The sequence below is a fragment of the Heteronotia binoei genome, chromosome 16 (assembly GCF_032191835.1).
Source record: "Heteronotia binoei isolate CCM8104 ecotype False Entrance Well chromosome 16, APGP_CSIRO_Hbin_v1, whole genome shotgun sequence".
Taxonomy (NCBI): Eukaryota; Metazoa; Chordata; class Lepidosauria; order Squamata; family Gekkonidae; genus Heteronotia; species Heteronotia binoei.
Window position 1 is genome coordinate 14546838 of NC_083238.1, and position 23154 is coordinate 14569991.

The 23154-nt window shown below is 42.7% G+C and overlaps 1 protein-coding gene across 1 annotated transcript in view; it reads left to right on the top strand.

Moving 5' to 3' along the window:
* Nucleotides 1–23154, top strand: part of KIF5C (kinesin family member 5C) — a 170370-nt gene that overhangs the window by 50547 nt on the left and 96669 nt on the right. Inside the window, exons 3-4 of the mRNA XM_060257215.1 lie at nucleotides 5578–5651; nucleotides 22808–22912. Of these exons, the coding sequence (XP_060113198.1) occupies nucleotides 5578–5651; nucleotides 22808–22912 (179 nt within the window). The remainder of the gene's footprint in view (nucleotides 1–5577; nucleotides 5652–22807; nucleotides 22913–23154) is intronic.

The window sequence follows — 23154 nt, forward strand, 5'->3', positions numbered from 1 at the left end:
GGGAATGAAGACTGCATTCAGGGGAACTGCACTGCTGTATTTTTAGTTATTTATTTTAGGGAATGGGAAAGTCTCCTGGCTCTACCCCTAAAGTCTCCTAGCCCACTCCCAAAGTCCCCAGATATTTTCTGAGTTAGACTTGGCAACCCTAATATTAGGAAATCTCTTCATTTGATACACTATTGTAGAACCAGGGCTTTTAAAAAGCTGAGTGCTGCTCTGGCTGGCTTGGCGAGGGCTTCAGCTCAAAAAAAGGTCTTATGGGGTCAAGCTGCACTGCTGCTCAGCTTTCTGGAACATCTGCTGGGTCTTTTCTAGAAAAAAAGAACCCCTGGGTAAAACCAGATAATCCCACTTTAACAGATGACATTTGCAATCCCAACAGAACTATTGTCAAACCAAAGAATCTTGGAGAATACGGCCAGTGTCAAACAAGGGCGCAGTCAATACCAAGACCTGTCATGAAGACACTGACACAAACACACTGTAAAATTATATTTCAAGAATTTTGGAGGGACCCATTTACCAGTATCCTGAAAACCCCTTGAATAACATCTGTATACCTGAACGTATCCCAAAAATATCAAGTGATGTTTTTTGAATATATATTCAGACTGGAATTATTGGAACTAGGGATATGAAGAAAACAGACCACGGACCTAATTTTTGCATGGACCAGGGATAGGTTCGAGGTCAGTTTACCTAGTCTGTGCATTTCCCCTTTTGATGGACTGTCCCTGGACCATGTTTTGATTTTCAGCGGCCCATTTGGTCCATTGGGGCAGTCTGTGGGCCAGACAACCTGATACCAAGGCTTTAATTGCCAGTAGGTTGGCAGTCTCTGAAGTGAGGTTGAATATTTGAAGGCTTGCTGTTCCATTTTGAAATTGATGCATCTATTATTATGTGAATAAGATACCAGGCCTTGGATAAAGGGAACTGCACCCTGAGATGATCATCTGACTTGGACACTTTTTTCCACGCTTGTCTATGCTGGAGGAGTCCATTGGAGTGATTCTGAGTCAAACTACTTTCTTTAGAGACTCTTTACTCTGTTCAGGACAGTTGCTTTGCTGACATTGATACTGGTGATGGATTTGGACTCTATTTGTTGAACTACTTAACTGCATTTAACTTACATTAGTGGATTTGGACTTTACCTGTTGAACTACTTACCTGTATTTAGATCATTTTCAGTTTATTATTATTACAGCCCATGGCCAACATAGTTCAAAACAAACTAATTTACATAAAATACAGAAAGTGCACGGCCAATAAGAGTATTATAATACAATATACAAGGACTTAAGGAGGTATTTAAAGGGATCTTATAGCATTCTTGATGGGGTGGGGGGGGGGAGGAAGAAAATAAAGGAAGAAGAATGCAAAGCCTAAGGGACATTGTTATCACTCCTTTGTGTAGTCTTTGCGAATTCGAAAGGCTGCAGCCATTCCCTTATTTTAGGATTAGGGCCAAAGGCCATTTCTTTTGTTTTTTTGGTAATCTCCAGGTGGTTATGGTCACAATAAAGGCCACATTGCTTTAAAGCCCTTCTAAGGCCTACCGGTGTCCTAGCTAGTAGGACTGTGTCATCTGCAAATCACCAGAGAGGGAGGATGGGTATCAATTAGGCTGAGATGACTAATCAGGTCGTTGATATAAATGGCAAAAAGGGAAGGGGCCAGAACGCAGCATTGTTTTACTGCTTTTGTTGATGGAATAAGGTTAGTTAGAAGCCCTTGTTTATTGCATCTGATTCTGACAACAGTGTTGGTATAAAGTGCCTGGTTCAAGAATAGGTCTATCAACTGAGGTGGCACTGAGTTTTTCCCAGAGGTTTGCTCTTGGTATGGAATCAAAGGCAGATTTTAAGTCTACGAAGGCTATATAAAGAGAGATCATTTTCTCGGTCACATATTTGTCAACCAAATGAGATAGTATCAAATGATGACCCAAGGTGGGTATTTAGATCTGTGACAGTAAAATTCTGGTATAATTTTGATACAGTTGTTTTCCACGGTTTTCTTTTAATTGTCTCCTTTGGGCCTGTCTTGTAACAGGTTTTTTCTGGGTACCATTCTGGCTTTGTTAATCTGTTTCTTGACTTCATCGGGTTGATACTTTAGTTCAAAAAAGGTTTGTTGTAGATCCCTCAGGTGAGAATCTCTGTGTGTAGGACTGGAGGAGATGCAGCCATAGCGTAGAGTCTAACTGTATACAAGGGATCATTTGATATGCTTAGGATGGTAGCTGGATGCATGTAGATGTTTGTCAATCTGTAGGCTTCTCATATAAGGTGGTGACTTTGTGTTCATTATGTATTTTTACAGTAGTGTACAGAAAATATATTTCTTGTATAGATTGGCTCATTGTCAGGTTGATGGTGGGGTGAAAGTCATTGAATGCCTGGTGGAATATATCCAGGGTGTCTTTACCAGGTGTCCATATAATAAAAATGCCATTAGTTATCACAGGTATAAGAGAGGTGTGAGTCGGTAGGGTTTTAGGAAGCACTGCTCCACGTCAGCCATAAAGATGTTAGCATTCTCTGAGACCAGGCTGTAATGTGGGACCATGGCTGTACCACCACGGGGGAGGGACGGTGGCTCAGTGGTAGAGCATCTGCTTGAGAAGCAGAAAGTCCCAGGTTCAATCCCCAGCATCTCCAAAAAAGGGTCCAGGCAAATAGGTGTGAAAAACCTCAGCTCGAGACCCTGGAGAGCCGCTGCCAGTCTGAGAAGACAATACTGACTTTGATGGACCAAGGGTCTGATTCAGTATAAGGCAGCTTCATTTGTTCATATGTTCACTGATCTGAAACAAGTTGTCATCAAATTTGAAGTGCTTATGGATGAGAACAAAATGGCAGTTTAGTAGCAGAGTCAGCTTTAATGTTGTCAGAAATCATGTTCCGTTTTGTTTGTTTGTTAGTTTTATTCAAGTTCTGTCCTGCGCTTCCTACCAAAAAGGGCTCAGGGCAGGTTACAGCATAAAAATTCATACATCAGCCCACATATAAGTATAATAAACTGTATCTTAATGCTTGTAATCCATCACTGTGTGGGGTGTTGGTATACAGAGATTACACATCCATGGTGGCTAAAATAGTATTCTCTGTAGGCTGTTCAAAGATTGTAGCTTTCTCAGAAAGTCTGTGGTGTCATGCACATAACTAGGAGCATCGATGGCATAGGGTCTTAGAACAGAGTCCATATATTCAGATAACCCCACAGTGATAGTGCCTATGCCTGAGACAATGGAGTGTCTTGGGTTGTTGAGTTTGTGTATTTTGGATTTGTACCTGTGTTCAAAAGGATATGTTCCTGAATGTGCAGGGCTAATTCCTTTATAATCTTGCTTAGTTCTTTTTTGTATTCCTGTTTGGGATCTGAGTAACTTGTTTGTAACAAGCAGCTTTCGGGAGTTGTCTTTGAACCTCCTGGATGTAGTCTGATCTATTCATGACTTCAACAGCTCCATTTTTGTCTGCCTCTAATTATATCGGGATTGTTCCTGACAGTGTCCATGGCCTTCCTTTCAGCATGGTTGAGATTCTGTTGTATGCAGTAGTGTTTGTTGATCACATCAGTTTGGACTATATGGTGAAAACATTTGATTTAGAGATCCAGTGTGGCATTGTGGCTATCAGGAGGGGTCCATGTGGAGTCTCTCTCTTTTTTAATCATTGTTTTGATGGTATGTGGTGGTACGTATCTTACTCTCTGGTGGGTTGGAGGGATGGTAGCTGTTCTCCAGTAGACTGTGTGATGGTATATTGTGAAGATGCTGTCTGTTTTTTTCTTGTTTTGTCCTTGCATACGTTGAAAGTACTCCTTCAGGCATACAACTTGCTGTGTAAGCTGACAGTCTCCAGAATTAAGTAGGAGTCAAGTGGCACCTTTAAGACCAACAAAGTTTTATTCAGAATGTTTATTCTGAATGTAAGCTTTCGTATACATGCGTACTTCTTCAGACAAGGGAATGGGATTCAGCGAGCAGAAATACATATAGCTGGTGGGCTAAGAGTGTAAACTGATACAAAGTTAGGATCAAATAGCAAAATAGTGTAATAAATTGGAAGACCATTTGGTCTGGATAGCATTTGTGTGGGAAACCAATAAAAGGTAATAAAAGTTGCCTGTTAATTGCTCTTGCTACAAGTCTAGGTAAAACAAGAGGACTTGTATTTCCTAGTGATGTTCTTGTCCACCTAATTTACTTTTTAACATGTAACATATATTATAAACATCATTCTAGTTTGCCATTAGAAAAAAATAATACATTAACATATAGTGAAAATGGGTTAAGTATATGAGATAAACAGCCAATAACCTTTATTTGAGTATGTCAGTTTAAAATATGATTCTGATACACTATTCTAAAAGAAAACTACATTGGAATTCTGCGGATACATAGCTATACTCTATATATAGACTTCAGAATTGTCTGCAACAGTTGTCAATGTTCTGAGGCATTCTACTCAAAGTTGGTGCCAAACCTTAGTTCTGCGGATAGAATACAGCAATCCTGTAGAGATAAGAAGAGATCCCACTGTATGGAAGACAGCACAAGTTTTTAGTGGTTCTCAGAGCATACTCAATTGGATGCAGTTAACATTTTGACTCAATCTTATCCAGACCCTCTCCTTATTACAGTCCCTGTTGTGCATGGCTTTTGAAGATACAGGACTTGTGGTCCCCAGCATTAGCCTTGTTTTGGTAGTCAGAAGAGACCTGTATCTTCATTTTCACCAGCACAAAAACTAACTGGATCCAATTTACTGTTTTGCCATACTGTTTAACATAAAACTTCTGGTTCTCTTCTCAGGCTTGATAAATCTTACATTGGACACGGGAGCCTAAGAGAAATATATATTTTCCGGGAAGAGGGACACATGTCTCATGCAGAGTCTATGATCTGGCCTCATTCCCTGTTGTCATCGAATAGATTATGTGCCCTGAGCTATTGTCCTTGAAGAAAGGTCACCCCTATTCATAATATTATTTGTAGGAGGAACTGCACATTTTATTTATGGCCTTTCAGTCTTTCTGTGCAAAGCTGCAGAGTTAAGTCGGTCCATTTTCTCAAAGAGAAGGAACCTTATGATACTAATTTTTAAAATTAAGCTTCAGGAAGATAAAGGAGCATAAAATAATCCCAGGTGGAGAAGAAACTGTACACAAGTCTTAAAACCTGGTTTTGTTTCTCTTCCTGAGCAATGCTGGAAAGTTCACATTGTAGGAACAGGTTTTTTCTCCCCCTTGTACTCTAATTCTGATAAATTGGACACTAACAAGAGTTCAAAGTATGTTTATTTAGGAAAGCAATAGGAAGGTTCAAATGTCTCCATTATTATCTAAATTAGATCTGGATGTCAAGAAATCCAGTTTCTTTGTGTTACCATAGCAACATTGTACATCTGTGCATTTTCTAGCAGATGCCATTCCTTAATTTCCCATTCTTTCCTTTCCTTGTTCTTACTGAATGTTGACTAATACATATGGTGCTTTTTTCTCTCAATGATTTATAGTTGTCTATAAATATTACCAATTCCTTTTTTTTCTTATTGCTTTCAGATGTTCTTGAGGGCTACAATGGTACTATTTTTGCTTATGGTCAAACATCTTCAGGAAAAACACATACCATGGAGGTAAGAGTAATTTAAAAAATGAATAGTAACTTAATCAGTAATGAAGGATCTTGGGGTAGAACCATGTTATGGTTTGCATTGCTGAAACTTGATGGTTACTTATACATTATGTATTGTAACAACAAATATAGTGTTTATTGATATTGGTTTTAGCACTTTGTCATTTCTTGCATTTTTTTTATATACACCGGAGGGGGACCTGCAAGGACTCACAGGGAAGGGAAAATCACCTATAGATCTGGTTGTGCTTCTCCTCCCACCCCCTGCACTCTATCCCTGCCTCATTCTGGCTCCCGTTCCATCATACTGTACTCTCACACTTCTTCTCTTGCTGTTTATGGCCACTGCTGGCATTTCAGGTGCCATTTGGAGGGTTTCTTCATCCAGAGAGGTGATGGGGGGAGTCAGCAGCTGGCCATGTGATGCTTTATATACAGGAAGACCATTCTTTGTTCTGAGAAATGTATGCTCTGACATGTAACAGAGTAAACAACGAAGGGCGAAGTAGAGATGGGGATACTTTGTGGAGGTATTGAGCTCCTGCTTCTACCCCAACCTAGTTGTGTTTTGGCCTGGGTAAATGGCACAGGGAGAAAGTAGCAGCCCCTCCTTCCCTCATGGTCCTGATCAGAAGGAGGCCTCCAGTGCCTCTAAATGGAGTTTCCACCAGGATCTCACATAGGGGTGTGTGTTCAGTATAAACTAAACCAAATAAATACCTCCCCCCCCAAAACCCCCCCACCTTATTGGTATTTTGGGGGTATTTAATAATAATAATAATAATAATAATAATAATAATAATAATAATAATAATAATAATAACTTTTATTTCTATCCCGCCCTCCCCGCCTAGGCGGCTCAGGGCGGCTAACAACAACTTACACATTAACATAAATAATAAAACTTTAAATTTAACTATTAAAATTAAACATAAAAACCAGTCAGTTAAGTTAAAATACATGATTTTCATTAGACTAAATATATATGAGTATATCTGGCATCTGAATGCAGATTAGACAATCTAGTTTGCCTATCTATTGTATATAGCTGGCCTGAATAAAAGCCAATATTTAGCTTTTATTTGTGCCAGCGATATTGCTGAGTTGTGCCACTACCACTGCAGCAATGCAGCTTAGAGAAGGCATTCCGTTAACTTGTGGAGGCATGCCACCAAGGTGGCTTGATTTTGCAAGTTAAGAAATCCCTTCACTCTCTGGAGTTGCAGCTCCTTGGTGACAGACCTCCACAAATGAATGAAATACAAATGTCTTCTTTTCACTTACTAAACTATTGTTAGGCTGTGCATTCAGCCCAGAAGGCTTATTTACAAAATACATGATTAAAAAACCAGTACCACAATAAAGTCAGCGAAGTAAGACAGTAGAGTAATAGTGGTATGTCCTTTAAAAAGGTTCTAGTAAAGCCTTGTCAATTGACAAGGAGATTGACAATAGGCTGGCAAAGGCAAACCGTGCATTTGGCCGACTGCATAAAAGAGTGTGGAGCAATAAGCATCTGAAAAAAGGCACAAACATCAATGTTTATAAAGCGGTTGTGATGACAACCCTAATCTACAGCTCCGAATCGTGGGTTTTATACCGTCATCACCTGCGACTCCTGGAGCGCTTTCATCAGCGCTGCCTTCGCACCATCCTCAACATCCACTGGAGTGACTTTGTGACCAACACTGAAGTCCTCAAGCGGGCGGAGGTTACAAGCATCGAGGCACTGCTGTTGAAGACACAGCTGCACTGGGCAGGGCATATTTCCAGGATGGAAAACCACCGCCTTCCCAAGATTGCCCTGTATGGCGAACTTTCCACCGGCCATCGAAATAGAGGGGCACCAAAGAAGAGGTACAAGGACTCCTTGAAGAAATCCCTTGGCACCTGTCGCATCAACCATCACCAGTGGTCTGACCTAGCCTCAGATCGCAAAGCAAGGAGGCACACCATCCACCAGGCTGTCTCTTCCTTTGAGAACGCATGCATAGCTGGTCTTGAGGACAAAAGGAGATTGAGGAAGAATCGCACTGCTACAGCACCAACCCCAAATCAGACTTTTCCCTGCAGCCACTGTAGCCGGACCTGCCTGTCCTGCATTGGTCTTGTCAGCCACCAGCGAGCCTGCAGCAGACGTGGACTACTGTACCCTTCTTAAATCTTCGTTCGTGAAGTCAAGCCAAGAAGAGTAAAGCCTTGTTCTTGCATTATTTGTTTGTGTGTCTTGGACTCTACCACCTCACTCGATCCGCCAGCTGTTTAAGAATAAATATTTTCAATTTGTTTTAATTTCCCCTTTAATTCAAAATCCATAATGGGGGAACATGATCATATTTGGATGCAGAATGAATTAAACAGGTGGCAGAGACTTAAGAGCTCTGATGAAACGGAACATTTTACTGTAGGGAAAAATAAAAGGATATAGTTCAAGGAATTATTTCCAATCACAATATCTATGTGAATAGCCACTAACAAAAAACACTGGACGTGGCAATGTTTTTCCCCCAAGTATTGCTCAGCGAAATGGTAGGATAGGATTAAAATCTACCCCCTATGCAGGACCTTTTTTGTAGAAAAAGTCCAGTAGGAACTCATGTTCATATTAGGCCACACCCCCTGACATCACCATTGTTTAGTATAGCTCTTTTGCATATTAGGCCACACCCTCTGTTGCCAAGCCAGCTGGAACTGTGTTCCTGTGCGTTCCTGCTCAAAAAAAGCCCTCCCCCTATGACTTCCTGTTGGATCCTATGACTCCCTTCTACCAAGTCTTCTTCCACAGAGAAAGACTTTCCTTCAGCAAACAGTGCTATTTGTAACCCAGGCACTGGAAGTAAGGGCAACTACAAGGCTTAAGGCCTCCTTTCTTAAATCCCCCCTCCCACTCACACACCTTGACTTAAGCAAAGTAACTATTTATTATAAGAGTAAACACAGTTTTATACATCGGGTATGGTGCTCTACACCCCCAAATTACTTTCCCTTCCCAAACCAGAGATCCAGCAGTCGGTGTCGCAGAAGGGCTGCCTTCTTGATGAAGCTGGCCCAGTCGCAGTCCCTCAGAAGCAGTAGGCCTCCAGTGGGAAGGAAAGTCCTCAGGGCCTCTCTCCTCACCATCCAACAGAAGAAGTCGGCTTCAGTTCATAGGCAGGTGGTCTGGGGGCTAACCTCCTCCAGAAAAACAGTCAGTTCCAAAAAACAGAGGGCCCACACCAGACAAACATCTCTTCAGCTGAGGCCTCAGCACTTCAGTCCTCGGAGAGCCCAAACGATTAGGGCTCTGCTCCCCCCAATATGCAAATGAAGTGCTTTCACTTCTTTTCCAACAGCATATATCCCCAACGTTCTACACATTTCTCCATCAGAAAATGTCATTTGCCATCTGGAGACGTCTTTCTCCCTCTAAGGAAAAGTTGGCAGAGGAAAGTCATAGGATCCCACTTAGCAGAAGGGAATAGTAGGATCCAACCCACAATTTACTTTCTGTCAAAATGAACATGCCATTTCAACTAAGTAAGCGAGTAACATATTAAGCAATTGTGGCATTAGTCTACCAGTCTTTAGGGCTGATATTTTAAAATGTGCATTATTTAACATGTTTTAATGTGCTTGTGGTAATGATCTGTCTCATCTAGTAGCATCTTCATTTATTACTTAGTAGGCATATGTAAAAAGATTTACTCTTCCCAAGGATTAGAGCAGATGAGATGCAGTGAGATCTGTAATCAGATCTCCAATCTATGTTTTACTGCAGCTGTGTAAGGTCTGCTTTGACTAAGAGCCAGTCAGGGGTAGCAAGGTTTGGGGTTTTTTTGTGTGTGTGTATTTTCCTCTCATTTTCTCCCCTACCCCTGCCTTTGAGATCTGTCCTCTTGGAAGAAACATATAAGCAGCCAGTATGTTTTCCCTATGGGCCAAGTAATTCCTGGGGGCTATGTGAGTTTGAGAAATGGGAGATGCAGAAAAAAAAATTAAATCTTCCCCTCCCAGTTGTGCATGAAGTTGCCTTGTACTGAGACAGACCCTTGGCCTGTTAAGGTCAATATTGACTACAATGAAGTGCATAGGCTCTCCAGGGGTCTCAGGTAGATGTCTTTCACTTCTGCCAGGTTCTTTTAATTGGAGATGCTAGCACCTTCTTTCTTTTCAGATAAGAGCCATAGCTCAGTTGTAATGCAGATGTGTGGTGTGCATAAAGTATCAATTTGACTTGCTATCATGTCAAGTTAAAACGGCTTCAGTTAGTAGGGCTGGGAAAGACCTCTGTCCAAGATTACTGAGAAACGCTTCTATTCAGAGTCGATAATACTGTGCAAGATGGATCAACTTTCGTAACTTCATTTAAAGATCCTTGATGTATTCAAAGATGGTGGGCAAATGAATGCTAATTGTATGTGAAATGTTTTTCTAGACAGTAACATTTGACATTTCAGCTGGGTATATCTAAGCATATCAGTAGTGGTAGATGTGAGTCAGAAGGCAGTAATGGTGTAGTTTATATTGATAGTGTTCATTTGCCACTGTCTTCTGTCCCAGTGCTAGGCTAAAGAGCCAGATAGGAAACCATTGCTATTTCCTGATGTGGGCTGGAGTGAAGAACTTCAAAAGTGAAGAAATGCTTATGTATTTGAAGGGCATATGTACACAGCAGGAAATGCTGAACGCTTGTCATTTTTCTGTTATGTGGAAATTTTTAAATCACTGCATGACTTTCAAACTTTTTTTCCTTGCATTTTGTAACATGTACATTGAGGGACGCAGATACAAGCTGTTATACAGGTATAAAAGTATTAATGTCTGCTTTATTTATCTGCCAAACCATTTATCATGAGGCTGCTTTCTTTCCCCCGTGTTCCAAAGCAGTGTCTCAGATCCACCAAAAATATCTTCTTTTCAAAACATGAAAGTTATAGTTCAGAGTAGGCTTTTATGTGTATATGAATATTTTAGAGTAGGCACACACACAAGTGTCCATGGTCTCCCCCTACCCTCAGGGCCGGAGAATGTGTGTGAGAGAGGAGAACTTTGGGTGCAGTCAGATGTACCATTAGTGGCGACACAGCTCCATCCCGCTGACGGATTAAATGTGTTCGTTCAGACATCCACATCTGGCAATCGAGCATCATCCAGGGTCATCCCGGCTTGCTGTGTCTCAATGCTGCATTAATTTGACAGCGCAGAAAGTCTGACCCTTTTTCAAAAAAGCGGCACAAGATCGGCTTTTTCCTGTTTGGACAGCTCACGCGCGATACTGCCCCTTGGAATGTTTACCGCCCCTCCCACCTTTTTTTTAAAAAAAAAAGCCCCAGCAGACATGCACATTGCCAGATCATCCGGGAATCTGAGGTGACGCTTCTGCCTCTCCAATCATCACAGGATCGGAGGGGGGCAGGGAACGTTATCCCACTATTCAGAACAGGAAAAAAAAAATCTTTTTTTTCAATGTGGAGGATTTCCAGATATCATTGTCACTGCCAATTTCTAGGAAAGTAATTCCTGGCAGTTCCCTGGTTTGAATCGGCAACGTTAATTCCGGAAACCTTCCCCCCCCCGCCTCTGAAGTAACATTTGATTTCCCACCTCCAAACAGTTGGGCACATTTCAATGGACACCCCCCCCCCCGAAATCACCATCTAATCACGCATGCTCCAAGAAAAGAGCGTGATAGTATTGGATGTCTGATCGCTCAACAACAGAATGAGTTGCATTCTTGGATGCTCGTCTGAATGGCCCTGCATCGAATCAATATTCAGCGGGCTACACACCCACTTGTAATGTAACGTGTGACCGCACCCTTTGTGAGACTAATATTTGCAGCAAAATAGAAGGAAAAATGCCCAGATCTGAACGGAATATGCGATAATGACAAAATTAACATTTATGTATACAATAAACCGGTTTCAGAATTTCAAGAAAAAGGGAAACTGTTTTTGATTATATTGCTGAGAATCAGAAATAATTTCAAGTTAAAAACAGAGAAATGAAAAGAGGCCATACAAATCTGTGGTGTTTGTTATAGTAAAATATCTGATATGAAGAAAGTTGGGATAGAAAAAAGATATTCAAATAGATGTGAAACTCAAGAGTATCTATAAATAAGCTTTAATAAGTCTGTATGTGTGTATGCCTTTTTTTGTAGCAGGAATTCCTTTGCATATTAGGCTACACCCTCCTGACGTAGCCAATCCTCCAAGAGCCTACAGGGCTCTTAGAACAGGGCCTAATGTAAGCTCTTGGAGGATTGGCTACATCAGGGGGTATGCAAAGGAGTTCCTGTTATAAACAAGCTCTCTGTGTGTGTGTAGAGAGGGGGAAGGGAAGGAAAACTCTCTCTGATATAGGCCTGTGGACTCTGCATCTCTGCCTTAATCTGTATCAGGTGGTTGTGTAGGCAGTCTCTGTTGGTGTCTGCTCTACATAGACAGAAGTTCATTTGTGTAGCATTTTCTAGAAGCGTTTCAAAACGTTGAATTCCCAAATTTGAATGGTTGGATTAAGATGTTACCATGTTTGTTTAGATTTTTATCTTGATTTCTAGGAGCCATTTTTATATAGCCACTGCATTTCTTATTAAAAAGTCTTAAATTGTACCATGCAAATGAAGGATGTTAGGATGAAATTTAAATAACTGGAAATGCAACCTGCCTCAAGGAGAAAACTGAGCATTGGTGTTTTGCAGGCCTCGGATTCAGCGGGAGCTCACAGGAGCACAGCTCCTGAACCTTTCTGACAGTTCCACCTCCTCCTCTCCACCTTGTCCATTGAATAGTAGGTGCTGCTGTGTAACAATCCGTAGATGAGCTCCACCACCTTTTCCCCTGCAAAACAACCCCTGGTGTTTTGTAAAATAACTTATTCCCTCATTAGTTTTTTCCCCCTCTGTTGGTTAATCTTTGCTGTTTTCTAGAGAGCAGGTAAGATGGATGGCAGAGGTGGCCAAACTGTGACTCGGGAGGCACATGTGGCTCTTTCACGCATATTGCGTGGCTCTTGACGCCCCCACCACCTTGTTGGCCAGCTCAGAGAAGACATTTGTGTCTTTAAAGCACTTCTCCAAGCCAAGCCAGCTGGCTGCTTGGAGAATGTATTTAGTTGCTTTCTTTTTCCCCTCTCCATCTTCCTTCCTTCCTTCCTTCCTTCCTTCCTTCCTTCCTTCCTTCCTTCCTTCCTTCCTTCCTTCCTTCCTTCCTTCCTTCCTTCCTTCCTTCCTTCCTTCCTTCCTTCCTTCCTTCCTTCCTTCCTTCCTTCCTTCCTTCCTTCCTTCCTTCCTTCCTTCCTTCCCTCCCTCCCTCCCTCCCTCCCTCAAACATCTGGCATTCATGTCTTGCTGCTCTCAAACATCTGACATTTATTCTGTGGCTCTTACATTAAACAAGTTTGGCCATCCCGATGGATGGTATAGGCAAGGGAAATTGCCAACTCCTTCTGTGCAGATGGTGAAATAGCACAGTAATCCATGAGCTCAGAATGTAATTAAATCAGAATGAATGTGGAGTTTGAGCTGGTAGAGAAGAGATATTTTTGAAAGCCAATTTACATACAGAATTAGAGGCTTAGATTAATTTTTTTTAGAAAGGGAAAAGATTTGTGTGTTTTGCTTGCTGCTTCCTGTTATTTGGTGGTTTTAAACACAGATTTCAGTCCATTCTGTGTTTTAATTCTTTTTTCTTTTAACTCTGGCATCCTTTTAGGCCTTTTAACCATACTTGTTAGGCCTTTTACCCATACTTTGGAAAACAATAAGCCTATTGTAAATACAAGGTTACATATATTCATTTCACATAATACCTTTTATGGGGGATTTCTCTTGTAAAATCTTATGCTTCAGCGTTTGAGCTGGAAAATATTTTAACATTGAGCCTTTACAGCTTATTGATCCTGCTGAAAACCTGTAGTACTTCTCTTTGCATTCCTGCAGGAACCCTTCCCTTTGCTTTTCTCTCCTGGTATCTTATTCTTTGCCAAAATTTATTCAGTTTGGGGAAACATCTTTCCGTCTGTGCTCTAAGCGCTGTCATAAAAACACCTTGAGTTAGATCCTGCATGTCCCTTCTGATGTAAAAAACCATTGCCTTGTCCTCACTTACTGAGATGCTCATAAACCCAAACGATCTTGCCTACAGTTTTGCAACAGAGTAACACAAATAGTTTGATTCAGTTCAGTTATAATGCCAAACCACGTTTTAGTGATTGGGAGCGCCACCACCAGCCTGGATTCTCTTCTCTTTCTACTACTTCCTACTTTATCACCTCCTTCGCTTTCTGCCACCTCCTACCCAGCCTGGGTTCTCTTCCTTTTCTACCACCTTCTACCTTTCTCTTCCCCCCCCACTTCCTACCCTTCTGGTTTATGCTGACTATATTTTGTCATGATGTTCTGAAATGGATTTGCAAACCATGTTAGAGATTAGCACTAATATACTTTACATGTTTGAATTCCTGAGAAACTCTGATTAGTAAAAACCAATAGAGGGAGGAATTCACACATAGGAGTGAGTCTGGGGTATGCATTCTTGATTGTCGCTGGTCATTACCTTTAAAGCCCTATATGGCCGAGGACCTGCTTACCTTAGGGACTGCCTCTCTCTACATGTTCCCCAGAGAGCACTAAGATCTAGCTCCCAAAGCCTCTTAAGGATCCCTGGACCAAAGGAGGCCAAACTGAAAGTAACGAGGGAGCAGGCCTTCTCTATAATGGCCCCCCACTGGTGGAATCAACTACAGGAGGAAGTGCGAGCCCTGCGGGACTTTAATCAGTTCCGCAGGGCTTGCAAAACCACCCTCTTTCTGCAAGCTTATAAGGAACCCTGAAAATGACATCTAGCCATCGGAATACATCTGTTGAATATAGCACCTTAATTTATTGTAGTTTTAAATTTTATGTAACTGTTTTTAAATGTATTTATTAACTGTATCTTAAAATTGTTTTACATAAACCATGGTATATACCATGTCCTGTTAGCCGCCCTGAGCCTGCTTCGGAGGGGAGGGCGGGATATAAATAAAATTATTTATTATTATTATTATTATTATTATTATTATTATTATTATTATTAAAGACTTGGTGCTATGTCTGAATTGCGTTTCTGTGAGTATGATATATACTTTGAGCAGACATCCAGGTGTTCTAAGCACATATTTAGAGTTTTCTTGGTTCTTCTAAGGTAGGGGAGGGGCCATGGCTCAGTAGTAGAGCATCTGTTTGACATGCAGCAGATCCCAAGTTTAGTCCCCAGTATCTCCACTTAAAAGGCTGTAGGTGATATGAAGACTTCCAGCTGAGACCTTGAAGAACTGCAGCCATTCTGAGGAGACAGTGGTGGCCTTGAGAGCCGGAGAGCCGGTTTGGTGTAGTGGTTAAGTGTGCGGACTCTTATCTGGGAGAATTGGGTTTGATTCCCCACTCCTCCACTTGCACCTGCTGGAATGGCCTTGGGTCAGCCATAGCTCTGGCAGAGGTTGTCCTTGAAAGGGCAGCTGCTGTGAGAGCCCTCTCCAGCCCCACTCATCTCACAGGGTGTCTGTTGTGGGGGAGGAAGGGAAAGGAGATTGTGAGCCGCTCTGAGACTCTTCGGAGTGGAGGGCGGGATATAAATCCAATATCTTCTTCTTCTTCTTCTTGATGGACCAAGAGTCTGATTCAGAATGAGGTAGCTTCATGTGTTCAATTTAATCAGCACTAAGGGCTTTAGTAGGTACATTTTTGTCATGAAATGTACTGTGAAAAGGTTGGTTCACTTAAGTTTTTTTGTTTTTTGGCAGGCCCTCCCAGGTAGGTGACTGGGGGCAGGGCTTTGGTTTAGCTCAGCTACTCGGCGTTTTCTCCTTGCCTAACGTGGTACTCTCCTTTGAATATTTAAGATACAGCCATAACATTGATAAGCACATTGATTCTACAACTCTGCATTTCTTCTCTGAAAACTCTAATGCAGCAGTTGTTGCAGTATTGGGGGGCGGGGAATCAGTCCCAGAATAAAACTGGAAGACCGAAGGAGGTCCTTACTTGAAAAGACAGATCGAAAGGATCTGGAAACAAAGACCTTGTGGACCATGAGAATAATTGGTGAAAACGGATTAAAAATTGTTTAATCTAATGAAAATGTTGCTTTTTACTGGTTGTTTTCCTTTACCAAACCTTTAGAATTACGGTTCTGTGCAGATGGCCTTGCCCAGGGTTTTTCCAAGGCTGTTGGGGTTGTGGTGGGGGAGAGTTGTCCGAGTAGGATGCAAGCCTCTTAGCGAAATGCACGGCTCTGGCACACATTATTGGGGCTCTGTCATTTTGTCTGCAGTATGCCACCCACCATTAATGAATATCAGTGTGTACGTTCCAGAGTTCTTTTTTAAATCTATACCTCTGATGATTCAGCACCTTATGCTGGCACACTGCTTCGCTTTTCCTTTGACCTGATTCTTCCCAAGCTGAGGACCAATGTCAGTAGTACCGGTTCTGACAGATCGGACTTGTTTTCTTACATTAAATTAGATAAAGGACTAAAAAATGGAACGGTCTGACCATTGCTCTTAGGAGGAAGGGTTATATAGACATCTATATAGATATCTATATAATTCATTCAGTACATTTTGCTCGACTGGAGTAGATTGTGCAGTAATGTATGAACTGGGACGGTAAAGCTGTGTGGGTTTTGTTAGGAAGAGCATTTTAATAATATCCTATTTGATTAATGCCTCCCAAATATCATTAGTAGCTGAAAGCTAGGGAACTTTAAAGTAAGCTCAAGTCAGTTGACTATATATAGTCTGTGCTAGCTTTTCATGTTCAATTTCCTTCATAATGGCTTGAATGATTAAGCTGGCTGCCAATCCTCCAGTTCCATTGCACTGAGATGTGGCATGTCATGTCTAAAGGGGCTATAGCTAAGAGCTGTGATGAAAACTGACTGACTACTGGCTTCCTTTTGTATACAGAGCAGCAGGGAGAGCAAGGTATGACACACTATCGAGTTGAGCTGTAAATATATGCGACGGCATGCTCTTCCACAGTTCATGCAGGGTTTTCGGCAGATGGGGGAGGGGAGAGCGAGAGCTGAAGGGACCTCCCTTGTTTTCTCGTCAATCTTCGCCCTGAAATCGGTCATGTGTATCAGTGATGTTGAGGAAAGAGCAGAAACCAAGGCCAAAGTGTCACTCTTGGTCTGCCCTCCAGCCATGCCAGCAATTTGGATTACCTCCCCCTTTTTTGGAGTGAAAGTGAAGACCATCTGAACCTGCTCTTCTGCTTTGTGCTATCCCATCCATTGGTCATAACTGACATAGGCTTGTATCCAATGAGATCTGCTTGAGGAACCCTGGTGGAGTACAACTTCTACTTCCTCCTCTGGTTGCAACGTGATGGCAGACGTACAATAACTTAAAACTTCGGTGTGAATGCACTGATCAGGATCACTGGAAAAGTTGGGCTGAGATAATGTGGCATTTTAATATCAATAGCTGCAATACTTGCAATGGTGGCAGAGCACCCAACTCAAGTACTCATGCATTGAAAATTGAGTTATATGTGTCTCCTGCTAACATACTTGGAAGGGAGGAAGTGCAGATGTGACCTTTTAAGGTCACTGGCTCTGTTTTAAAGAAACACATCACCCTGGTGCGTGAGTGGCCAGTTTGTCTCCCCCCTGAAGTCCTTGGAAAGAAGCATGAAGAGTATTTGTTATTAAGTCAGACACTTCCAGACCAGAAGGATTAATGTGTGTTTAAAAACTTGTTAGATGAATAAGAAAAAGTCAGAGTAAGAAACGACCATCTCTTCTCCCATGCATTCTTTAGCTACTCAAAAGCCCAGTAAAATTTCCTTATTGTTTGATCATACAGCTGCTGTATGGTGGTCTGACTGGTGTTGGTTTTCTTAGAGTGGTTAACAGGGGTGGGCGTGAATCTAATTCATGATTAAAATCACCTGGTTTGTGAACTGAACCTTCCATGACCCTCCATGTGGTTTTTGAAGGTTCGAGCAGTTCATAGTGGCGCGTGTTGGTGGCATCCGTGGCAGACATGAAGGCACAGATCAATTAAAATCATCAAAGCAATGTAGGAATGGACTTCTGCAGCCCTGGAAACACAAATATTGGCCCTTCAAAGCTTGACGGGCAGCACTGGCTGCCAATAAAAGAGCTCCCATTCTTCTGGAGGGGAGCTTGTACGGGGGTATCCCAGGGAGGTCTGCTTCAAAATTGATTTTTCTGGCTTACGGAGGTTCCATTCTGTACATTCCTGGACTTGTGGCTGTGATTTCCCTAGAGAGCAATTTCCTGGGGGCACCTACTTGGGGGGGCTGGTACTCCTTCCCCGAAGCCAATCCTCACCAAATTCTAGTGGGATATGAAGTGTTTGTATCTGGTACATGATTGAAAAAAAAATATTGGAGCAAAGGAAAGCTTCCAGGTCAACCGCTAGTAGCTGGCTGACCATGTAGACAGAAATCAGTGTGAAGTACACTGGTACAAGGTGCTGGTTATTACCTTTAAAGCCCTATATGGCCTGGGACCTGCCTACCTGAAGGACCGTCTCTCCCCACATGTTCCCCAGAGAGCACTGAGGTCAGGAACACAAAATCTCCTCTCTATCCCCGGGCCAAAAGAAGCCCGCTTGAAAGTCACCAGAGAAAGGGCTTTCTCCGTTATGGCCCCCACATGGTGGAATCAGCTGCCGGAAGAGGTGAGGGCCCTGCGGGACCTGGTTCAGTTCCGCAGGGCCTGTAAGACGACCCTCTTCCGGCTAGCTTACACCTAGCTGGGATGAAAACTTGATGTAACTGGCCAGCCATCTGTTTATATGAAATGTAATGTTACTGGTTTTTAAGGTTTAATTGTTTTTATCAAATTGAAATGTTACTGGTTTTTAAGGTTTTAAATGTTTAAGTATCTAATTGTTTTATACTTAAAATTGTTTAAATTTTATGTTTGATTAATTGTTGGAAGCCGCCCTGAGCCACTTGTGGGAAGGGCGGGATATAAATCCCGAATAAATAAATAAATAAAGTAGAAATGGAATGGAAGATGGATGGGAAGGTAATAAATCTGCAGACTGTTTTGCTGGGCTTAGAGCCAACTAATGCTGCCTTGCTAGCAGTACTGGTAGCATGCAAAGTCAGCTTCCTTTGCTTTATGCAAAGAATTTTAAGAAGGAAGAGCAGAGCATTTCTCACCCTACATATAACAGAGGTGTCAAACTCATTTGTTACGAGGGCTGGATCGAATATAAACGGGACTTTGTGGGGCCTGGCCATGCATGTCATAAAATGTAATGCCGGGTAGCAGAGATATAAACTTTACAAAGGACACAAACACAAAGATTTTTTTTAACTTAAAAATACAAATGCTTAAAGGTCTTGCAATATTTTGTTTAAAATGGAAAGGTGGCGGAATAGTGGGATTTGGCAATGCATTTTTTAAAATAAGACATCGAGAAAAAGCACAAGGATCACAGCAAAAATTAAAAATAGAAAATGCTCTGTCTACGAAAATATGAAACGGCTGGGCATTGCAAGCGTCTCTCCCCTCCCCCCATCTAGTCAGATTGGCAGTGGCTCTCTAGTGTAATATGGCTTTGGGTTCCCAGAGTAGAGTACTTCATGTCCATTCCGCAGTCTTCACGACCATTCAGCAGAGACAAGCTGGCTCAAAGCATCAGTCCTTTATTTGCAAGGACATAACTCCAGGAAGCAAGAACTTCAGCTGGCCATAGGAATGCTGGACTTGAAACACATTGCAGCACAGACAAAGTTGCAAGGAAAATGTGGAATGGATTTTCCATTAAGGTCTCTGAGCTGAGCCCTATCTATCTGGGCACAGAGACCTTAATGGAAAATCCATTCCATATTTTCCTTGCAGCTTTGCTTCCTGCTGCAGCCAGCAAAGACAAGGCAGAAAGAGCAGGGTACTTCGGCAGCCTCTGAGCTTCAAAGGGTGAGGGCGGGAGTGGGGGAGGGGGAGGAAGGAGCTCCACGAGCCTGATTGAAGCCCTGGGAGGGCCAGTTCTGGCCCACAGGGCAGACATTTGACACTCCTGACATATAATTTCTAACTTTTCCTCAGTGCAGTAATGAAGATACCTCCCCCCACTTTACTTTGTTGCTTATTTTTGTTGTAGCAATATAGTGAAGGCTTGCTTATAATTCTTCCCTAAAACCAGGAATATAAACACTCAGCAGTTCCAGTGTTTTGCAGTTAAGGGACAGCATTATGACCTCCCTGGCAGGATTATAAAACTCTTAACCTGTAACAAGTCAGGGATGCATACAGGAAAGCGAGGGGGCAGTTGTTAACAAGGACAAAAGGACATCACACACATTAAAAGCTAAAGGCTTTGCTCGCTCAGACTCCAGAGCATTTTTATGGGTAGAATAGGTATTCCAGCTGTCATGTGGGACCGGGGGATCCCCTGGAATTACAGCTTATTTTATCAGTTCCTCTGGAGAAAAGGGAGGTTTGGCATTGTACCCAGTGAGGTCCCCGTCCTCCCTAAGCTGCATCCCCAAATCTCCAAGAGTTTCCCAGCCTGGTTCTGGCCACCCAGATCCCCATCCCCTGCTAGTGGCCAGAGGGGCTTTCACAACCCGAGGGTGGAATTATTTCTTTCCGTAGAGCAGGATTATCCTCCTTGCTGTATCCACAAATGCTTCTCAAAATGCTGTCCTGGAGCAGAACAGCTCTTCCATCCCTGGAGATCTATAGCAATAGAAGAGGGAGGAGTGATTTTTTTCTTCACTTCTTCCCCTCACTGTAGTCTGCCAACCCACAGGACTGTTTGATAAAAATCCAATATCTTCATCTTCTTCTTCTTAAGCCACATGAATGCTGCAACCTCAGGAATTAACTTTGCAGGGGGCAGCAATTGATGCTGGGGTGAGGGGAAGGGGGGAGAGAGATGCAGTTCTTGCATCAGTGGGTCACTGGATCCATCCCCACTCATTTCAAAAGAGAACATATTTCATTTGCTTCCCCCCCCCCAAAAAAAACCCCCACATCTCCATTAGAATAACTGAGAAGACATCTTGGAGGGCATACCCTCCAGCATTCCGTGTTCCCTCTCCCAATTGGGTTGCCAGCTTTGGACCGGGAAATATCTGGAGATTTTGGGGGTAGAGGTTGAGGAGGGCAGGGTTTGGGGAGGGGAGGGTGTTCAGTGGGGTATAATGCCACAGAGTGCAACTGCCAAAGCAGCCATTTTCATGGGTTAACTGATCTCTGTCACATGGAGATCAGATGTAATCCCAGGAGATCTCCATGCACCACTTGGAAGTTGACAGCTCTCCCTCCCAGCCTTCATATCTCTGATGCCAGGCAAAATGGTCTGGTGTGCCACTTTTTGGCATAGATGCCAGAGGTTGCCTATCTCTGGCTTAGAGCAAAAGAATGATGCAGGATGGGATAGTGGAGAATTGCAGATTTGAATGGGACAGGGAGTTTATATGAAAAGAACTGTAGATATGGAGTTGGAGACCTGGTTTGAAGTCATTTCCCCTGTACCATAGCCTTGCAGATCACCATATGACAATTTCCGATGTATGAAGTGTGCACAATAATACGTATGTAAGGCTGCACTATTATTCCAGTATACAGGATACTTGTGCTGGGCAGAATGCACTGAAGCATGTGAAGAACTTTCAAATTTAAGAGACTGTATAAACTGTTAGTACCTGTGTTCGTTCAGATGCCTCTAGACATGCACTAGAAAGAAAGTTGGTACCTGCAGTGTTAAATATACATTTACTGAAGAGTTTTTTTCTCCTCCATGGTGAACATGTGGAATTCACTGCCACAGGAGGTGGTGGCAGCCACAAGCATAGCCACCTTCAAGAGGGGTTTAGATAAAAATATGGAGCAGAGGTCCATCAGTGGCTATTAGCCACAAAAAAATTTTGCCACTGTGTGACACAGAGTGTTGGACTGGATGGGCCATTGGCCTGATCCAACATGGCTTCTCTTATGTTCTTATGTGACACAGAGTGTTGGACTGGATGGGCCATTGGCCTGATCCAACATGGCTTCTCTTATGTTCTTATGTGACACAGAGTGTTGGACTGGATGGGCCATTGGCCTGATCCAACAGGGCTTCTCTTATGTTCTTATGTGACACAGAGTGTTGGACTGGATGGGCTGTGGAGAAACGCCATCTGAGAGTGTTGGTGCTTCATCCAAAAAGGCAGGGATCAGTAAATCCATTCAGCAGGCTTTGTAGCCTTCCCCTCACTCCCCCCCTCCCTTCCAGAGCCAAACCAACAACGCTAGGGGGAAAGTTTCCTAGAGAGGCAGGAAGGGCTGTTGTTCTTGCCATGTGCTAGGCAGGAAGAGTTTCTCAGTTTGCAGCAGGCGCTCGGGAAGGGAGGCTGCTTGCCTGTGGGCTCCTGCCTGGGAGGCTCCAGGCAGTAAGACAAAGTAAGTCATTCTCTTAGGCAGATCAAGTATAGACCAGGGACAATACGATGCGTTTAAAAACCACCTTTATTTTGTTATGCTGTTTGCTGGGCTTTGCTGTGTGGTGCTGTGCTGTGCTAACTTTTTAAATGCAACTGTTTTTGTTTTGTGTTTTTCTTTTCCTATATTTTTCTCTTTTAAATAAATGTTTTTTTTTCTGTTTTAAATGCTGGCAGTCAATCTCTGTACCACATAGATCCCCAGACCGCTTTAGACCACGCTGTGTTGAGAAGGGGGCCCCAGGTGAAGGGGGGGGAAGGCATGCAGTTGGATAAGGTGCCAATCCTCCAGGGGTGCCCCAAGGAAGCGCTGAGGTCTCTGTGAAACCCAAGTGCAGGGTGGCAGAGGACCTTGAGGCCTAGCCTCATAGCAGGAGAGGGGGATTGGGAGTCCTGTTCCTCTCAATCTGAACCCCGGGACTGAGCAGGTGGTGGCAGCGAGCCCAAGGGGCAGGAGGAGAGATAGCTCCCTCCAGGAGTTGGCGACTCCATAGGGAGCTGACGGGACCGGGTCTGAAGGCAGAATCGGGCCGGTTCCGCCACATGGGCCATTGGCCTGATCCAACAGGGCTTCTCTTATGTTCTTATGTGACACAGAGTGTTGGACTGGATGGGCCATTGGCCTGATCCAACATGGCTTCTCTTATGTTCTTATGTTATGTTCTAACATGGTTTCTTCAACTTTTTTTCCTTTTTTCCCCCCCTTTTTCTCTCTTTAGGGGAAGCTACATGACCCACAGCTGATGGGAATAATTCCAAGAATTGCACATGACATCTTTGATCACATCTATTCCATGGATGAAAACCTAGAATTTCACATAAAGGTAAATGTGGAATGACATGTTATGTAATGGCCAAATGAAGAAAAAAATTACTTTGATGTCAGACTGCAGTCACATTGTAAAAAGCTTGTATTTATCTGTAGGTGTTTTCTGTAAGTTAACGTTAATATGAAACAAATTTGGGTTCCCCATATCTAAGTTGAAGAAAAGATAGCTTGCTGCTATGCCAGTGTCTTAGTGACGCTCTGCTTCTTGCTATAATTTGAAAGAAGTGAATTTCTGGA